This window comes from Leopardus geoffroyi, chromosome D4 (assembly GCF_018350155.1).
Source record: "Leopardus geoffroyi isolate Oge1 chromosome D4, O.geoffroyi_Oge1_pat1.0, whole genome shotgun sequence".
NCBI classification, from domain to species: Eukaryota; Metazoa; Chordata; class Mammalia; order Carnivora; family Felidae; genus Leopardus; species Leopardus geoffroyi.
In genome coordinates this window covers 81,876,688-81,894,436 of record NC_059342.1, presented here as the reverse complement: position 1 = coordinate 81,894,436, position 17,749 = coordinate 81,876,688, and the positions used below count along the sequence as shown (strand labels likewise).

The window sequence follows — 17,749 nt, the reverse complement described above, 5'->3', positions numbered from 1 at the left end:
AATAAGACCTCTTGATGGGCTACATAACTGAGAAATCCACCTACTAAAAGGGTTTCATAAGTTATTTGGTCCAACAGTTTCTATTTTGAGGAATGCGTATCCCTGGTGGTACCCAAAGACTTCTCAAAGAATATACAGACACGTTTTAGGAGAAACAGTTTCCAGATTCTCAGCTTCTATGTTTCTCTTTTCTGAAATCATTTTGTCATCAAGATGACTTGAACCTTATGCATTATTCTGTCTTTTGCCTAACAAATGAAAGACATATTTTCATTCATCCCAAATCTTACTAGATGCACTGACTCAAGATAGAAAACCTCAAAGAAGTCAAATGAAGGAACAATCAGAATATGAATAAAATGAATGACTTTAATAACCAATAGCAAATCCTTTTTTTTAGATAAGGGATTTCCAATCTTTTGCTCTCAAAAAAAAAACTGAAGGAGACATAATCTAATTGTCAGCACACCATTAAAAATAATTTTTGATAATATGTAACACTAGTTTCAGTCCTATTACTTGGACAGTGTTTGGCCCTTTAGAATCTCACAGAACAAGTTTATTCTTCAACATGAAAGCCCTTAAGAAATCTAAACATCAGTCAAAAAAGGCAGACGGTGCAGTGGTGAAAAGCCCAGACACTGGCCTGGGATCCCGGCTCTTTCATTTAATAGCCTTATGATCTTGAGAAAGTCACTTATCCTCTTTGAGCCTCAGTTTCCTCATCTCTAAAATGGGGGTGTTAACAGCACATCACTCATGAAGTTGTGTTTATGAGGATGAGGTGAGAGTTCCTGGTTCTTGGTAAGTGCTCAGTAAATGCTGGCAATTAAGCCTATCAATTTTTCAGTCCTGTTCTACTGGTCTCCAGGTTTTTCTGGGAGTGAGTGTTTCTGTCATCCAGGTCTCTCTACAGCAAACCTACTCCACACTGTCACTGTCATTAAAATTTGGTTCCCAGAACTAAGCAAATGCTGTGTGTCTGGCCTTTCTTCACAGGGTTGTCATAATGATCTGGGCTGGTCATAAATCATAGCTTTTGGGGAGGAAATCAGAGTTGGCAGTGCACAAATGAGCTGTGTCCATGTCTAAACCCAAGAAATCTTAAACTTCACAATTAGACTATTGGGAGAAACAGTATGAACTAATTAAGAACAGCCTCTCTGTAAGCCACTTGTACATACATTATCTCATATAATCATCAGAGCTATTCTGAGACACTTCAGCTGCAACAGTCACTATTCGCATCTCACAGATGAGGAACCAAAGCTTAGGGAAGTGACTTGCTGAGCATAACTCAGTGTTAAGTGGTCACCTGATGTCTGGATACCTTGAGTTCTCCAAATGTCCAACTACATCACACTGCCCACTTGGTTTACTTAGCTTCTTGCCCCTTAGAAATGGATTTATTCACCTCCGCTGGCCTATCTGCTTTTATATTTCTAACTAAAGGATGTCACCATGATACTACTCAAGAGAGTGAACATAAGACTTTTCAATTATAACAATGTGGAAATTCATACTATGCTATAGACTTATTCTGAATTGGTTTCATTATGGAATGATGATGCATGAGATCTAAAAATTGTAGCCACTCATGTATTGAGCCCTTTCTATAAACCAGGTATTGTTCTAAGAGCTTTACCTATGTGCTTTTCATTTGGTGACCACAGAAATTATGTGACGTAGGTATTATTATTTCAATTTTATAGATGAAAACATTGAAGCTCAAAGGGGTTCTGTGACATCCTCGAAGTCACAGAGTTAATAAATGGTAGAACTGGAATTTGAATTCAGTTCCATCTATCCTCAAAGTCCATGCTCTTAACCACTGGGCTATGGTATCTCTTAAACATTCCCTAACTATTCCAGTTTCTATGTTTCTCTTTGTTTCTTCCTTTCCCACTGTGCTATCTTGTGACTTTGGCCAGTGATGGGTGTCTACCACGTTTTTTTCTAGTTTAATTCCCGTTTTAGAATTGGAGAATAGATATTATTCTCATTTTCAGATCATTAAATTAAGAACCAGAAGGATGGATTAATGTCCCCAGGGCCACTAAACATAGGGTTGGATCACAGAGCTAACTCAGAAGTAATGCTCTTTCTGTCCCAGCTCACCCATTTAGGATCTATGTTTTATTCTCATCCTGCACTTCCATCACCTAACTAGTCTGTCACTGTAACTGGACCCTCCAAATAGGAGCAGGTGGCCCTGAGTTTATGGTTTAGGAAATGTGAGATGTTTCCTCTCAGTTCCTCTCAGGAAGGTTGTAAGAAGGGAATGGTCTCTACTGGACATTTAGCAGGCTATGGCTGCTACCTGGGGTAATGCCCATAAAGCTCCTGTGGCAAAGCTGCTCATAAGAATGGAGAAAGCCCCAGAAGCAGTTGGAAGGTGGGCTGCCCTGAACCTTGGAATCCTCCTCATTTTCCTTATAGCTCCTGGAGATTATCCTGCCTGACGAATAGTGCAGCATATCGGCTCCCTATGGGCAGAGGAGAATAATGTGGTGTGGAAGGGGGTGGGAAGCCAGGAATGCGGAACTACTAGAGAAGAAACTTGCTTTTTTTTAGTTTATTTATTTATTTTGAGAGAGAGAGAGAGAGAGAGAGAGAGAGAGAGAGAGAGAGAGAGAATGAACAAGAGGGGGAGGGGCAAAGAGAAAGGGAGAGAATCCCAAGCAGGCTCTCTGCTGTCAGCACGGAGCCTGATGTGGGGTTTGATCTCACAAACCATGAGATCATGACCTGAACAAAAATCAAGAGTTGGAAGCTTAATGAATGGAGCCACTTGGGCACCCCATGACTTGCTTTTTAAAAGGATGTGGATGGAGAAAAAGTAGTGTAGTGTGTGAAAATGGTCTTAATCCAGGAACCAAAAGATTTTGGCTTTGGTCCCAGATTGGCCATGAAAATTTTTCTGGAGACCTTAGGAAAATCACCTCATTTTGGGTTCCCCAGTTTCTTCATCTGGGAAATGGAAAAAGTAATACCTCCTTTCAATACAGAGCCTTTGTAAAACAACAACAACAACAACAACAACAACAACAACAACCACCAGCAGAAGGGACCATGGACATAGAAGCCCTGTTAACAAGTCCTATGAAACAGTGCAGAGTTGTTTCTTTTAAACTCCTGTAGGAATTCTATCACAGAAGAGGTCCCCACAACTCCTGACAGATCACAAACTTTCTGGATAATAAGAGTTGCCTCTTTCCAAAGTGACCTTTATAAGTAGAAGCACCTGGATAACAGGACTTACTCTATTTTCTGAGTTTGTCAGTTTGATCATTAGTTCCTAGAAGTGGAAAGAAAAGTCTTGGTCCATTTTTAAGAGAAGACAAAGATGATGACCATGTCCAGGGGTTCACTGTAGGATCATCCAATCCTGACTACCCATGAATACCTCCCCAAGTGATTGAAACTTTCTGGCAGTCCATCACATATTTTCTCTTTGACTCAGGAAAATTTCCCTGAAAGGAAATACTCTTGACTGTGTAAACCATTTGGGCTCTTTGTGTTTGTTTGTTTGTGGCTAGGTTTTCATAAGGGAAGGGAGAGTCCATGAAGACATAGCAGGTGTGAGGGTGGCATAAGGAAGAGGCACTATAAAAGGAAAGAAAGAGAAAAAGAGAAGAAAGAGAGTCAAAGACAAACCTCACAATGTGCACACTGCTGCAAAGGATCGAGTTTGGGAAAGGGGCTCATCCCTCCAGAAATTGCAGAGAGCCTAGAGAGGAATTGCCTGAACTGCTCAGAAACCGCTGTTGGGTATGCAGTCCTGAGTGCAGAGTCTCACCTTATTGGGAGCCTCTGACTGGACTGGAGTCGGTTGGGCTTGGCACTTCCTTCATCCCTCAGGCAGCATGTGTCATGATGTCTTGTTCTGACAGTGGCACAGAGCTATCCACTCCAGGAGGACAGAGGAAGTTGCCCAACCTAGAAGAGAGGAAGGCATCAGGAAGGAGTTGAAGAGGAAGAGCAGCCAGCCTTGTGGGGGTGCTTCTGCTGGTCAGGGGCAGGAAGGCATGTCTGGGAAAGGGACTGGAAGGTTTTATCCATGCTTCTACATGATTCCATGGTTCTCACTGGCACAGAGCCCCAAGTGTGTCATCGTCCAAATTTGCTGCCATCTCTGGGGAATGGGGCTAACAAGGCAGTTCTTCCAATACTAGCGTCAGTGACTGCCTGTGGTTTGGCATATGATCCTGGGAGGGTGGCCAGGACCTGAGAGATCAGCCTGGACATGAGGTTCTCTGACAAGGGCTCCAAAATTGGACTCTGAGAAGAAAGCCCACAAAAACTTAGATATGGTCAAGGCGTGGATGGGGTGTCTCACTACCCTGAATACTTAAAAATGTAGCCTCTTGTTTTATATTTCATTTAAATGGTACACTCTTATTCAAAAATATTTAGCAGTGAATGATGTATCAGGTGAAAAATGAGAGTCTAGGAGTAATTGCTATTAATGTTTTGACATGTACCCATCCAAACACTTACCTATGCACATATGTACAATTTTGTTTTTACAAAAATGGGATCATTTGTTCTTGAACTTTCTTTGTTTCTCTCATCAATATATCCTAGATGTTCTATGTCACCATCGGACCTACCTTGTTGTTGTTATTTAAAAGACTTTTTAAATGTTTACTTTTGAGAGAGAGAGACAGGCAGAGTATGAGCAGGGGAGGGGCAGAGAGAGAGGGAGACACAGAAGCAGAAGCAGACTTCAGGCTCTGTGCTGTCAGCACAGAGTCCAACATGGGGCTCGAACCCACGGATTGCAAGATCATGACCTAAACCAAAGTCGGACACTTACTGATTGAGCCACCCAGGTACCCCATTACCTCGTTATTTTAAAAAAATATTTAAGGGGCGCCTGGGTGGCGCAGTCGGTTAAGCGTCCGACTTCAGCCAGGTCACGATCTCGCGGTCCGTGAGTTCGAGCCCCGCGTCAGGCTCTGGGCTGATGGCTCAGAGCCTGGAGCCTGTTTCTGATTCTGTGTCTCCCTCTCTCTCTGCCCCTCCCCCGTTCATGCTCTGTCTCTCTCTGTCCCAAAAATAAATAAACGTTGAAAAAAAAAATTTTTTTTTAAAAATATTTAATACATTATTAGATGGACCACAAATTATTGTAGTCCTTACTCATGCCATGTATCTCATTTTTGGGGGCACTATTAAAAAAGCAATGCTACATGGACATTCCTTTACAGATATCTTTGTGTACATATATTTTTCTAGAAATGGAAGTGCTAGATGAAAGTATATGTGAATTTTTAATTTCAGTTGGTACTATAAGATTGTCCTTTAAAAAGCTGCAGCCAATTTATACAGCCTCCAAGGGCATATGAAAGTGTCTTTTTCCACACAGCCTAACACACTGTATGCAAACTCTTTATTGTCTCCCAGTCTGATGATGGAAAAAGAAACAATACTTTATTGTAGCTTTACTTTTTATTTTTCTAATTTCTGAGGGAACTTTTTTTGTATTGTTTTTGACAGTTTTAGGGTTTCTCTTCTTTGAATTTTCCAACTATATCCTTGCCCATTTTTTTCTCTGTGGTTGCTCTGAGTTTATTATGAACTTATAGGGATTATAGTGTGCTTAAATATTCTGTTATGTTTTCCTTCTTGATCTAACTCATAACTCTCTAACTGTTCTTAGTATGCAGCTTGGATAGATATTTTCCCTTTTATGTATGCTCTCTCCATTCTGGGAACAACACAAGTCATTCATTTCCCTAGAAACAGAAATGGGACATTCTTATCAGCTCTCATGTCAGCTTGTTCTCAAACATCTGAAATTCACATGGACACAGACATAATTGAATGCACATAGTTGGCAATCATAATAGGTAACATATGTTGAGTATATACTATGTGTCAGGCATTTAAAGTGCTCAGATGCAAGTGATGAATCACTAAATTCTATTCCTGAAATCATTATTACTGTATATGTTAACTAATTGGGATTTAAATTAAAAAAAAAAAAAGGTTTATAGAATGGAAAACCAAATCAAACCAAACCAAAACAAAACAAACAAACAAAAAAAACAAACAAAAAATAAAGTACTCAGATGCTTTTGTGTCAGTTAATCCTCTCAAGGGCCATATGAGTTACCTCGATGTTCATTGTGGCATTATTCACCATAGCCAAGATATGGAAACAACCTAAGTGTTGTCACCAGATGAAAGGGTAAAAAAAAAATATGGTATCTATACACCCAATGGAATATTACTGAGCCGTACAAAAGAAGGAAATCCTTCCATTTGTGACAACATGAATTAAGCTTGAGGGTATTACGCTGAGTGAAAAAAAGACAGAGAATACAACTACTATGTGATCTTGCTTATATACGGAATCTAAAAAAGCCAAACTCATAGAAACCAAGAGTAGATTGGTGGTTTCCAGGGGCTGTGGCAGGGGTGGTGGAGAGAAATGGGGAGAAGTTGGTCAAAATGTATACATTTCCAGTTATTAAGATGAGTAAGTTCTAGGGATATAATGTTCAGCATGGTGACTATAGCAAACAATACTGTATTGTTATTGTCATTGTATTGTTTAAAATACACAACAGTACACAAGAGTTGTTGTGTATTTTAAAGTTGCTAAAAGTGCAGATTTTAAGTATCCCTCCCCCCCACACACAAAAGGCAACTATATGAAATAGTGGATATATAAACCTTACTGTGGTAATCATTTCACAATATATATGTATACCAAGTTATCAAATTCTACACCTTAAACTTACACAGAGTTGTAGGTCAATTATATCTCAATGAGTCTGGAAAAAATAAACAATAAAAAAGTTTTTAATGGGAACAATTAAATTATAGTGTTTGGGCACAGTTGTGTATGTGGTCAAGTTAAAAGGGAAATCAAGGAAGTAATTAACATAAAAAGTAAGAATAGTGGTATTTTCATAGGAGAGAGAGAATAGCACTTTGAAAGAGGCACAAAGGCAATTTCTGGAAAGCTGGCAATGATCTATTTCCTGAACAGGTGGTAGATACCTATGGTTTGCCTTGTGAGAAATCATCAAAGTGTAAAAAAAAAATTAGAAATTAAAATAAATTTTTAAAAATTTCAAAAAAGTTTAAATAAACATTCCAAATAGAACTCACTCACTTATTCATTAATTTCTATATTTATTTCTTCACTCTTTTATTTAGCTAAATCCTATGGGATGCAGGAATGGAATAAGACAGAGCTCCTCCTTTCATAGAACTTAAAAGTGTAGAAGATGTTATATACTAGACTACAAGCGCCATGAAGTCAGGGGCAAGGTGTGCTTTGTTCTTCACCCAGTCCCAGTGTCAAATGGAGTGTCAGACACCTCATAGGAACTTAGTACATATTTGTAGAATGGGTGGAGGAATAAGTAAGTAATTTCTGAGGAAATTACTTATTGAAATACTATTGAGATAAGTGCATTGAAAGAGAAATGGGGATCAGTTCTAGCAGTTTTTTGATGGAATCTTTTGGGTTTTTCATATGGAGTATCATGTCGTCTGCAAAGAATGAAAATTTGACTTCCTCCTTGCCGATTTGGATGCCTTTTATTTCTTTGTGTTCTCTGATTGCAGAGGCTAAGATTTCCAATACTATGTTGAATAGCAGTGGTGAGAGTGGACATCCCTGTCATGTTCTTGACCTTAGGGGGAGCTCTCAGTTTTTCCCCATTGAGGATGATATTAGCCATGGGTCTTTCATATATGGCTTTTATGATCTCGAGGTATGATCCTTCTACTTTCTTGAGGGTTTTTATCAAGAAAGGATGCTGTATTTTGTCAAATGCTTTCCCTGCATCTATTGAGACAATCATGTGGTTCTTATCCTTTCTTTTATTGATGTGATGTATCACATTGATTTGTAGATATTTAATCAGCCCTTCATCCCAGGTATAAATCCCATTTGATCATGGTGAATAATCTTTTTAATGTATTATTGGATCTGGTTGGCTAGTATCTTGTTGAGGATTTTTGCATCCATGTTCATCAGGGAAATTGGTGTGTAGTTCTCCTTTTTAGTGGGGTCTTTGACTGGTTTTGGAATCAAGGTAATGCTGGCTTCATAGAAGGAGTTTGGAAGGTTTCCTTCCATTTCTATTTTTCGAACAGCTTCAAGAGAACAGGTATTAGTTCTTCCTTAAATGTTTGGTAGAATTCCCCTGGAAAGTCATCTGACCCTGGACTCTTGTTTTTTGGCGGATTTTTGATTACTAATTTGATTTCCTTACTGATTATGGGTCTGTTCAAATTTTCTATTTTTTCCTGTTTCAGTTTTGGTAGTGTATATGTTTGTAGGAATTTGTCCATTTCTTCCAGATTGCCCATTTTATTGGCATATAGTTTCTCATAATATTCTCTTGTTATTGTTTTTATTTCTGCTGTGTTGGTTGTGATCTCTCCTCTTTCTTCTTGATTTTGTTTATTTGGATACTTTCCTTTTTCTTTTTGATCAAACCGGCTAGGTGTTTATCAATTTCGTTACTTCTTTCGGAGAACCAGCTTCTGGTTTCATTGATCTGTTCTTCTGTTTTGTTTTTTTTTTAGTTTTGATAGCATTGATTTATGCTCTAGTTGTTATTATTTTCTGTCTTCTGCTGATTTGGGATTTTATTTGCTGTTATTTTTCCAGCTCCTTAAGGCATAAGGTTAGGCTGTGTATCTGAGACCTTTCTTCCTTCTTTAGGAAGGCCTGGATTGCTATATACTTCCCTCTTATGACCGCCTTTGCTGCATCCCAGAGGTTTTGGGCTGTGGTGTTATCATTTTTATTGGCTTCCATATGCTTTTTAATTTCCTCTTTAACTTCTTGGTTGGCCCATTCATTCTTTAGTAGGATATTCTTTAGTCTCCAAGTATTTGTTATCTTTCCAAATTTTTTCTTGTGGTTGATTTCTAATTTCATAGCATTATGGTCTGAAAATATGCATGGTATGATCTCAATCTTTTTGTACTTGTTGAGGGCTGATTTGTGTCCCAGTATGTGATCTATTCTAGAAAATGTTCCATGTGTACTGGAGAAGAATGCATATTTTGTTGCTTTAGGATGAAATGTTCTGAATGTATCTGTTAAGTTCATCTGGTCCAGTGTGTCATTCAAAGCCATTGTTTCCTTGTTGATTTTCTGTTTAGATGATCTGTCTGTTGTTGTAAGTGGGGTGTTGAAATCTCCTACTATTATGGTATTATTATCAGTGAGTTTCTTTACATTTGTGATTAATTGATTTATATATTTGGGTACTACCACATTTGGCACATAAATGTTTACAATTGTTAGGTCTTGGTGGATAGACCCTTTGAATATGATATAATGCCCTTCTTCATCTCTTGTTACAGTCTTCATTTTAAAGTCTAGATTGTCTGATATAAGTATGGCTACTCCAGCTTTCTTTTGTCGACCTTTAGCATGATAGATGGTTTTCCATCCCCTTACTTTCAATCTGAAGGTATCTTTAGGTCTAAAATGGGTCTCTTGTAAACAGCATATAGATGGATCTTGTTTTATTACCCAGTCTGTTATCCTATGTCTTTTTTTTTAATATTTATTTATTTTGGGGAGACAGAGAGAGCTAATGCAAGCAGGGGAGGGGCAGACACACACACACACACACACACACACACACACACACACACACACACAGAATCTGAAGCAGGCTCCAGGCTATGAGCTGTTAGCACAGAGCCTGATGCAGGGCTTGAACCCACGAAGTGTGGGATCATGACCTGGGCTGAAGTCGGATGCTTAACCGACTGAGCCACCCAGGCACCCCAACCCTATGTCTTTTTATTGGAGCATTTAGTCTATTGATGTTTAGAGTGAGTACTGACAAATAGGAATTTATTGCCATTATGTTTCTTCTAGAGTTGGAGTTTCTGGTGGTGTTCTCTGGTCCTTTCTAGTCTTTATTGCTTTTGGTCTTTTTTTTTCCTGTCTTTTCTCCCTTCAGAGAGTCCCCCTTAAAATTTGCAGGGCTGGTTTAGTGGTCACATACTCCTTTAATTTTTTGTTTTTCTGGGAAACTTTTTATGTCTCCTTCTATTTTGAATGACAGCCTTGCTGGATAAAGAATTCTTGGCTGCATATTTTTCCAATTCAACACATTGAATATATCCTGCCACTCCTTTCTGGCCTGCCAAGTTTCTGTGGATAGGTCTGCTGCAAACCTCATCTGTCTTCCCTTGTAGGTTAAGGACTGTTTTTCCCTTGCTGCTTTCATGATTCTCTCTTTGCCTGAGTATTTTGTGAATTTGACTATAATATGCTTTGTTGATGGTCAGTTTTTGTTGAATCTAATGGGGGTCCTCTGTGCTTCTTGGAATTTGATGTCTGTGTCTTTCCCCAGGTTAGGAACGTTTCCCATTATGATTTGTTCACATAACCCTTTTACCCACTTTTCTCTCTCTTCCTCTTCTGGAACCCCTGTGATTCTGATGTTGTTCCTTTTTAATGAGTCACTGATTTCTCTAATTCTTAAATCGTGCTCTTTTGCCTTAGTCTCCCTCGTTTTTCTGCTTCATTATTCTCCATAAGTTTGTCCAATATATCACTGATTCGCTGGTCTGCGTCATCCATCCTTTCTGCTGTGGCATCCATTGAAGATGGATGCCATTTTTTATTTCATCCCGGGTAGCTTTTACTTCTTTTATCTCTGCAGAAAGGGATTTGAATCTATTTTCAACCCCAGTTAGTATTCTTATTATCGTGATTCTAAATTCTGGTTCAGACATCTTGCTTGTATCTGTGTTGACTAAGTCCCTGGCTGTCATTTCTTCCTGCTCCTTCTTTTGGGATGAATTCCTTGTTTCGTCATTTTGAAGGAAGAAAAGGAATTAATAAGGTAAAAAATAATTAAAATTTAAAAATTAAAAACAACACCCCCCCCCCTACATAAAAATCAAAAAAATGATGCTAGATCCTAGGTGTGTTTTGGTCTGGTTTTTGACAGGAGCTTGAAAGATTAGTGAAAAAAGGGGGAAAAAAGAAAAAACGAGAAAAACAAAAAAAGGGAAAAAGGAAAACGTTTGAAAATTTTAAAAAATGAATACAATTAAATAGAATAAAATGAAATGATGGAAGTAAAAAAAAGAAATGAAAAAGAGAAAAAAAAGAAAATTGTATAGATGGACCAGTGAACAGAGTGAAATACAATGGAAATTGCATTGTTTTCCCCTATAAGTCAAACTATGAAGCACTTTATAGTCCATAAACTAGGCAGAGAGACTTATGGTGTTCCTGAAGAGCAAGGTTGGCCCAATTGGGCGGGGCTTAGTGTAAAGTCTCCATTCTCCTAGATGGCACTGCTTAGCTTACTGGGGTGGATTGTTGTGGCACTTGTAGGTGTGTATGCGCATGCACAGGAGGGGTGAAAATGGCATCACCCAGCTACCCAGTCTCTAGTATCAGAACTCTGTTCTCCCTGATCAGCAATCGTGCACCTGTCCTTTGTCTCTGGCTTCCATCCACTCCCCGCTTTTACACTGTCCATGACCAAGCTGTCAGGTTGCCAGGTGGCACCTCCCTCCTGAGTTTTATCTCAGATACAGCTGTGTTTCCCAACCCCTCACTTCTGAGGGATTGTGGCTTTGACCTGCTCAGATCTTCTGGGGGAGAGTCTCACCAAGCAATGGCTGGGTGCCAGCCACACCCAGGAACATTTGTGGGACTGTACTGTTGCTGATGCCCAGAGGCTACAACTGGGTGCCAGCCCACCCCAGAAAAAGTTCACATGATCGTGTAGCAGCAGCATTTCAGGGATTATGGAAAATCACAACACACATCTGGCACCAGTCTTCACCCTTAATGACCTTGTTCCAGCACCAGCAAATGTGGTTGTTCTCCGGGGTCTGCTGGCACCTTTGCCTGTGGGTTGGGGGGAACACACGCCTCTACCAAATGTCCTTCCAGCAGGGGAACAGCCTCTTCCTGTGTGGCCCAAGGACCCCCACATCTCACTCAGCTCCTGGGGATTTGCCCTTCTCACCAGAGCACTGCCAGGTATGGAGCTGCGGAGTTTCAGACTCTGCACTCCCCGTTTGTAGAGTCTTAATGGAATTTAAGCCCTCTCCTTTCTCCTTCCTCCTTTTTAGTTCAGTCCCTGTGGCTGTTTCCACTTTTCCACTTTCTCTCCAGCTGCTTTTGGGGGGGGGGTGCTTTTCCCGTATTCTCCCCCCATCTCAGTCCTCTCTCCACAAGCAAAAACAGCTCCCTGCCCTCTGTGGCTTCTCTCTCCCCCCATTCACCTCTCTGTGCCACATACCTGCTGAGTTCTGTTGTTCAGGTTGTGAAGATTGTTGTGTTAATCCTCAAATCAGTTTTCTAGCTGTGCAGGATGGTTTAGTGTTGCTCTGGCTGTATTTCATGGACGCAAGATGCAAAAAAAAAAACAAAAAACCTTCTATGCTGTTCTGCCATCTTGGCTCCTCCCCCCAGAGCAACAACTATTATAAAGTATATGATTCAATTGGCTGACTGATTAATCAGCAGGGGAGGAGTCAAGCTGACAAGACCTACAACAATGCCAAAAGCAGCTATGAAAACAGCAGCAGCTGTGTGACAACAGGGGCAACAGCTATTTTTTGAGTCCCTTCTGTCTGTTAGATATCATGCTAAGCACTTTAATTACATTTTTTCATTTATTTTTTATTTTTCAAAATTATAAAAACTCATATTATTACCTCATTATTTCAAACAAGGAAATCCAGAGGTGTTAAATAACTTACTGTAGAGTCACCTGGCTCCTACGTGCTGGGGCTATGATTTTCAGATTGTTGGAGGTGTTTGGGGGAGCCCAATAAATGGGCTACTACTTTCCCAGTTGCGTTATAAATCAATTAATGAATAAGACAAGGACAAAGAACAGACAGGAGCCAAATCACCACTTTACTACAGATGATGTCTAGGTTGAAGACATGACTTGAGGTGAGAATCTGCATGCTTTTCTGGCCAACTCCAGAAGCAGGTTTTGCTGGATTAGGGAGAATTCCCAGGTGTATAAGTGGCTGCTTTGCTCTTAGAGATACATAGCAGAGCGCATGCTCCCTGTCAACAGGGCTGGTTCTCAATAAGAAAAAGAGATGGTCTGAACTGAGTGTGCCCAAATTTATGTTCTGGGGAAGGATGAATAAAGGAAGAAAGTGGGCAGTTGTTGTGCAAATTGAATCTCATCCACATGGAGGTACAGGTCAAGCCAGGTGAAGAAACATTCCTCCCAACACTAGTGTACCGTTCCGTGTATATTAAGTCAACCTTTGGTAATCCTTGTGAAGCAAATAGGAATTACATAATTACTGGAAGAATTCTCCTTAATTCATTTTCCACCTCCATCTTCAAAGACCTCCCAAATATTTACCTGAGAAAGCAGTTATCTAGAAGATCCTTCATAAATGACATGAAGATTGGAAACAGGGCTTCCAGAGTGTGAATGATTGAAGGTTGTCCTAACAGACAGAGGGAGGTCCTAAGATTGATCAAGGTAAATAACATAACTGAAGATTTAGATTCCATAAACATTTATTGAGTATTTACTGTGATCCAAGTAAGCTTATGTATTATTTATTATTTGTTACTCTTATGATATAGGTGTTTTACCAGCTTTAAAGATAAGAAAACCAGAACTCAAAGAGGAAGAATGTTCCCCAAATTACAGAGTGTGAAAGTGGAGGACTTTTGGTCCTGACTAGAAACTTCTGACTTCAAATCTTTAGTTCTTGTCACAATAACATTAAATATTATTAGAGGTGGAGTATATGCCCGTAGAGTCTTAGACCAACACAATTCAATCACTTTATTTTATCAGAGACATCAAGCGATTATCCAGCTGTCACACAGTTCATTTATGGCAAAGCCATCCCTGGAACCCAGGACTTAAACTAATGCTCCATTCTGGCATTTCTATAGAACACTGTCTGTTTAAATATAAAGTACCAGATTATTTCCTTTGTATTTCTTGTTACCAGAAATAATGAATCCTATATTCTTGAGCTAAAGGGGTCTTCCATAGTTCTAAGTTGAGCTAAACAAAATTTTGGGCTTTCAGTTTCATTTTATAAGTGTGCAAGTCCCTCCACCCACAGGCTTCTCTTAGCCACCAGTAAAAATAACAAGAGCCATTTTGATAGTGGATAATAAGCTTCTCAGAGCCTGGGCACTTCACAAAGATGATCTAAGGTTACCGACATCACTGGTCCCTCCCTGTCCTCAGTGTTAATCAGTACTTTGAAATATAAACATAAGAAACAAAGAAGTTTCAGGTTCAGGGAAGCTACGGTGGTTAGACTCTCAGGCAGCCAATTTCAACTCCCAGTTCCGAGTCTTGGATTCAGGACCCTGAGATCCTGAGAAAGAATGTTAGAGTGTTTTTCTTCTGAGTAGTTTTCCTAGCGCCCCCTTCATATCCCTGTTTCTTAGGCTGTAGATGAAGGGGTTCAGCATGGGGGTCACCACTGTGTACATTATTGAGAAAACTCTATTCTTTCCACCTGAGGGGGATGATGGAGGACATAAATAGACCCCAATAGCTGTGCTATAAAACAGAGAGACCACAGAGAGGTGGGAGGTGCAGTTGGAGAAGGCCCTTTGCTTACCATTTGGGGAATTGATTCTTAGGATAGCCAATGCAATATAAAAGTAAGATGTAAGGATGCAGATGAAGGGTCCAATTAGCAATGTTCCTGCCACAAGGATGAGCACCAGGTCATTGACATAAGTACTGGAGCAGGCCAGATTCAGGAGTGGGACAAGATCACAGAAGAAATGGGGGATGATATTGGGGCCACAGAAAGAAAGCCTAGTTACCAGGAAGGTATGCACTAGGGCGTGGAAGGAAGTGACCACCCATGACCCAGCCACTAATAGGACACAGCGTTGGTAGTTCATGATCATGGCATAATGGAGGGGGTGACTGATGGCCACATAGCGGTCAAGTGCCATCACAGCCAGGAGAAAGTTGTCCAGATCTGCAAATAGGCCAAAGAAATAAAGCTGTGTCAGACACCCACCATAAGAAATCCTTTTACTTCCTGAGCCAATATTATCTAGCATCTTGGGAATTACTGTAGAGATGAAACCAATGTCAGAAAAGGACAGGTTGGCTAGCAAGAGGTACATGGGGGTGTGGAGGTGTAGGTCTGAGGCAATGGCCAGGATGATGAGCAGATTCCCCACCATGGTGACCAGGTACATGCCCAGGAAGAGTCCAAATAGGAGAGGCTGCTGCTGTGGCCACTCAGAAAGGCCCACGAGAAGAAATTCATAGATGTTGGTATGGTTTCTTCTATTCATGTCTGGAATTCTGTATGAAACAAATTTTATTATAAATAGCAAAAAAGTAAAATAATGCTGTAGAAAGTATTTCATATTCCTATTAGAAAAATCATGTGGTTTAGACAATTCTGTTTTGGCAAAGCTCAAATTTATAATTATGCATGTTAAAAAGATAGTTTGGATCAAACTATTTGTAAATTTACAGACTGGTGAGAGCACTTGACCAGCTATCCAGGGCACCTTCAAACTATTCCAACAGTCTCCATGAAACATGATTGTACTATGTGAAAAAAAAAGTGTGCTCTGATTACACAGATCCCATCAGCATATACTATTTTTCTCATTGAAGAATAATATAATATAATTAAGTAAATAATGTTTTACTTACATTTAAAAGTTAATTAAAATGAAATGAAATCAATTAATATTATATATAATAATTATAATTATAAATAATTATATAATCAATTTAAGAATTTTAAAGGTAAAATTTCAGAACAGCATGTATAGTTATAATTCTATCTTAGTTAAAATTAAAACATAAATGTCTTATGTTTTAGTTTATTCAGTTCAGGCCCTTTTTAAAGTTCCCAGCTTTTAAAAAATTTTTTTAATGTTTATTCAATTTTGAGAGACAGAGAGACAGAGAGAGAGAGAGCATGAGTGAGGGAGGGACAGAAAGAGAGGGAGACACAGAATCTGAAGCAGGCTCCAGGCTCTGAGCTGTCAGCACAGAGCCCGACACAGGGCTCAGGCTCACAAACCACGAGATCATGACCTGAACCGAAGCTGGATGCTTAACTGACTGAATCACCCAGGCACACCTAAAGTTCCCAGCTTTTTTTTTTTTTTTTACAGAAGAGGCTGTAGAAGTGCATTCTGTTCCAATTCCCCCCAGCATGTCTAGGAACTATTTGTGCCTTTCCTCTGAAACCTTGATGTCCCTCACTTACCGATTTTTTGTTTGTTTGTTTGTTTGCTGTAAGTAGGCCTCTTATATTTGTTGTTTTTTTTTTTAGATTCATATATGGCAAACCTAATTGGAAAGAGTCAAATCCTTAATTTGCACCCCACCCCAAACTACACCTCAGTTTGTTTCTCGCAGAGTTCTGAGAAGAGAGTATCTTGATTTGAGACTTGAATATCTTTCTGTTCCACAGCAGCCACAGTGAGGCTACACGAGGAATCTCATTACTAGATAATTATGGGTTTTGAATTTATCCAATCCATACTCCTGTCTCTAACTCAATGAAAAAGTCAGTCTAACAATAGCTAACACTGGCTGAGCACTAGCCATGTGCCAGCCACTGGATTTTCTTGTGGTAACCCTGTGCAGTGACGCTATGCTTATCTTTATTTTAAAGATGTAGAAACTGAGGTCAGGAGGATGAAGAAAATTGCCAAAGCTACACATTTAGGGTGTGACGTAAAATTTATCTGAGTCAAAAGTCTAAGTCCTTAGTTCTGCTATGCTGCTTTTCAGGGTTTACTAAATCACTTTCTGACTCTTGTTCAGCTTCCTGCATATTTTCATGAGAAAATGCACCATTAGGGACTTAACAAATAAACTCCTTCATTTATTCATTTCACTTTATGAAGATAAAGTTGGCAGATGAAAACTGTATATATGTAAGGTGTACAGTGTGATGTTTTAATATACATATACATTGTAAAATGATTACTACAATCAAGTTAATTCACATATTTATCACCTTAGAGAATGTAAATATCCATTCAATTTGGTAGCTACAGTTTTCATGACAAATGAAGATATCGATATTTTTGGCTTATGCATCAGTCTCTTGTGAGTGTGACTGGTGTGAGTCAGTCCATTTTAATTTAACCCAATGCTTGGATATGATCCAGTTTCTATACATGCAAAGCTAATGACCTCAGACCATGATTATCACTCTGAGAAGCTCAGATTCTTTTCTTTCTGGTATCTCTGTCTTTTACCACCAACTGCAACCAAGTTGATTCAAGAGCTTAGCAAATAGAAGGAAGTACAGTGATATAATTTGTTGTATTCATTTAGTCATATCACCTTTATAGTCAGAATTAGAAAAATGAATATTTATTCCAATTTTTCACTGTTCTTGCAAAGGTAATCAACCTTTAGGAGCATACAGCCCATCATAAACAGCTCCATTGATTCCAAATGAAAAACAAAAATAAATGAATATTCTCAGAATTCTTCTGATATTCTGGGCAAATAAACTAATAGAACTTAAAACAATTGACTTTTGGGGAAAAGATACATCCTCTGGTTTTGACTTTATTATGACAGATGGTCTAACACCCTGGCTAGTGGTCCAGGCTGTAGGAGAGTGTCATACCCATGTGGGGGCATTTCCTGTACTTCTGAAAATGGAATCCCTACTATATCTATGCACTTAAAACCACTACAGTAGACTCATTTATTTGTCTCCAGGGAAAGTATTTAGGCTGCATAGTGTAAACAAAAAGAAACATTTAGTT

At 39.3% G+C, this 17,749-nt stretch overlaps 1 protein-coding gene across 1 annotated transcript; it reads right to left on the bottom strand.

Moving 5' to 3' along the window:
* Positions 1 to 14,356: 14,356 nt before the first annotated feature.
* Positions 14,357 to 15,289, bottom strand: LOC123592737 (olfactory receptor 1361-like). The gene has a single exon (XM_045468072.1). The coding sequence runs from the start codon at positions 15,287 to 15,289 to the stop codon at positions 14,357 to 14,359; it is 933 nt and encodes a 310-aa protein (XP_045324028.1).
* Between the last annotated feature and the right edge of the window lie 2,460 nt (positions 15,290 to 17,749).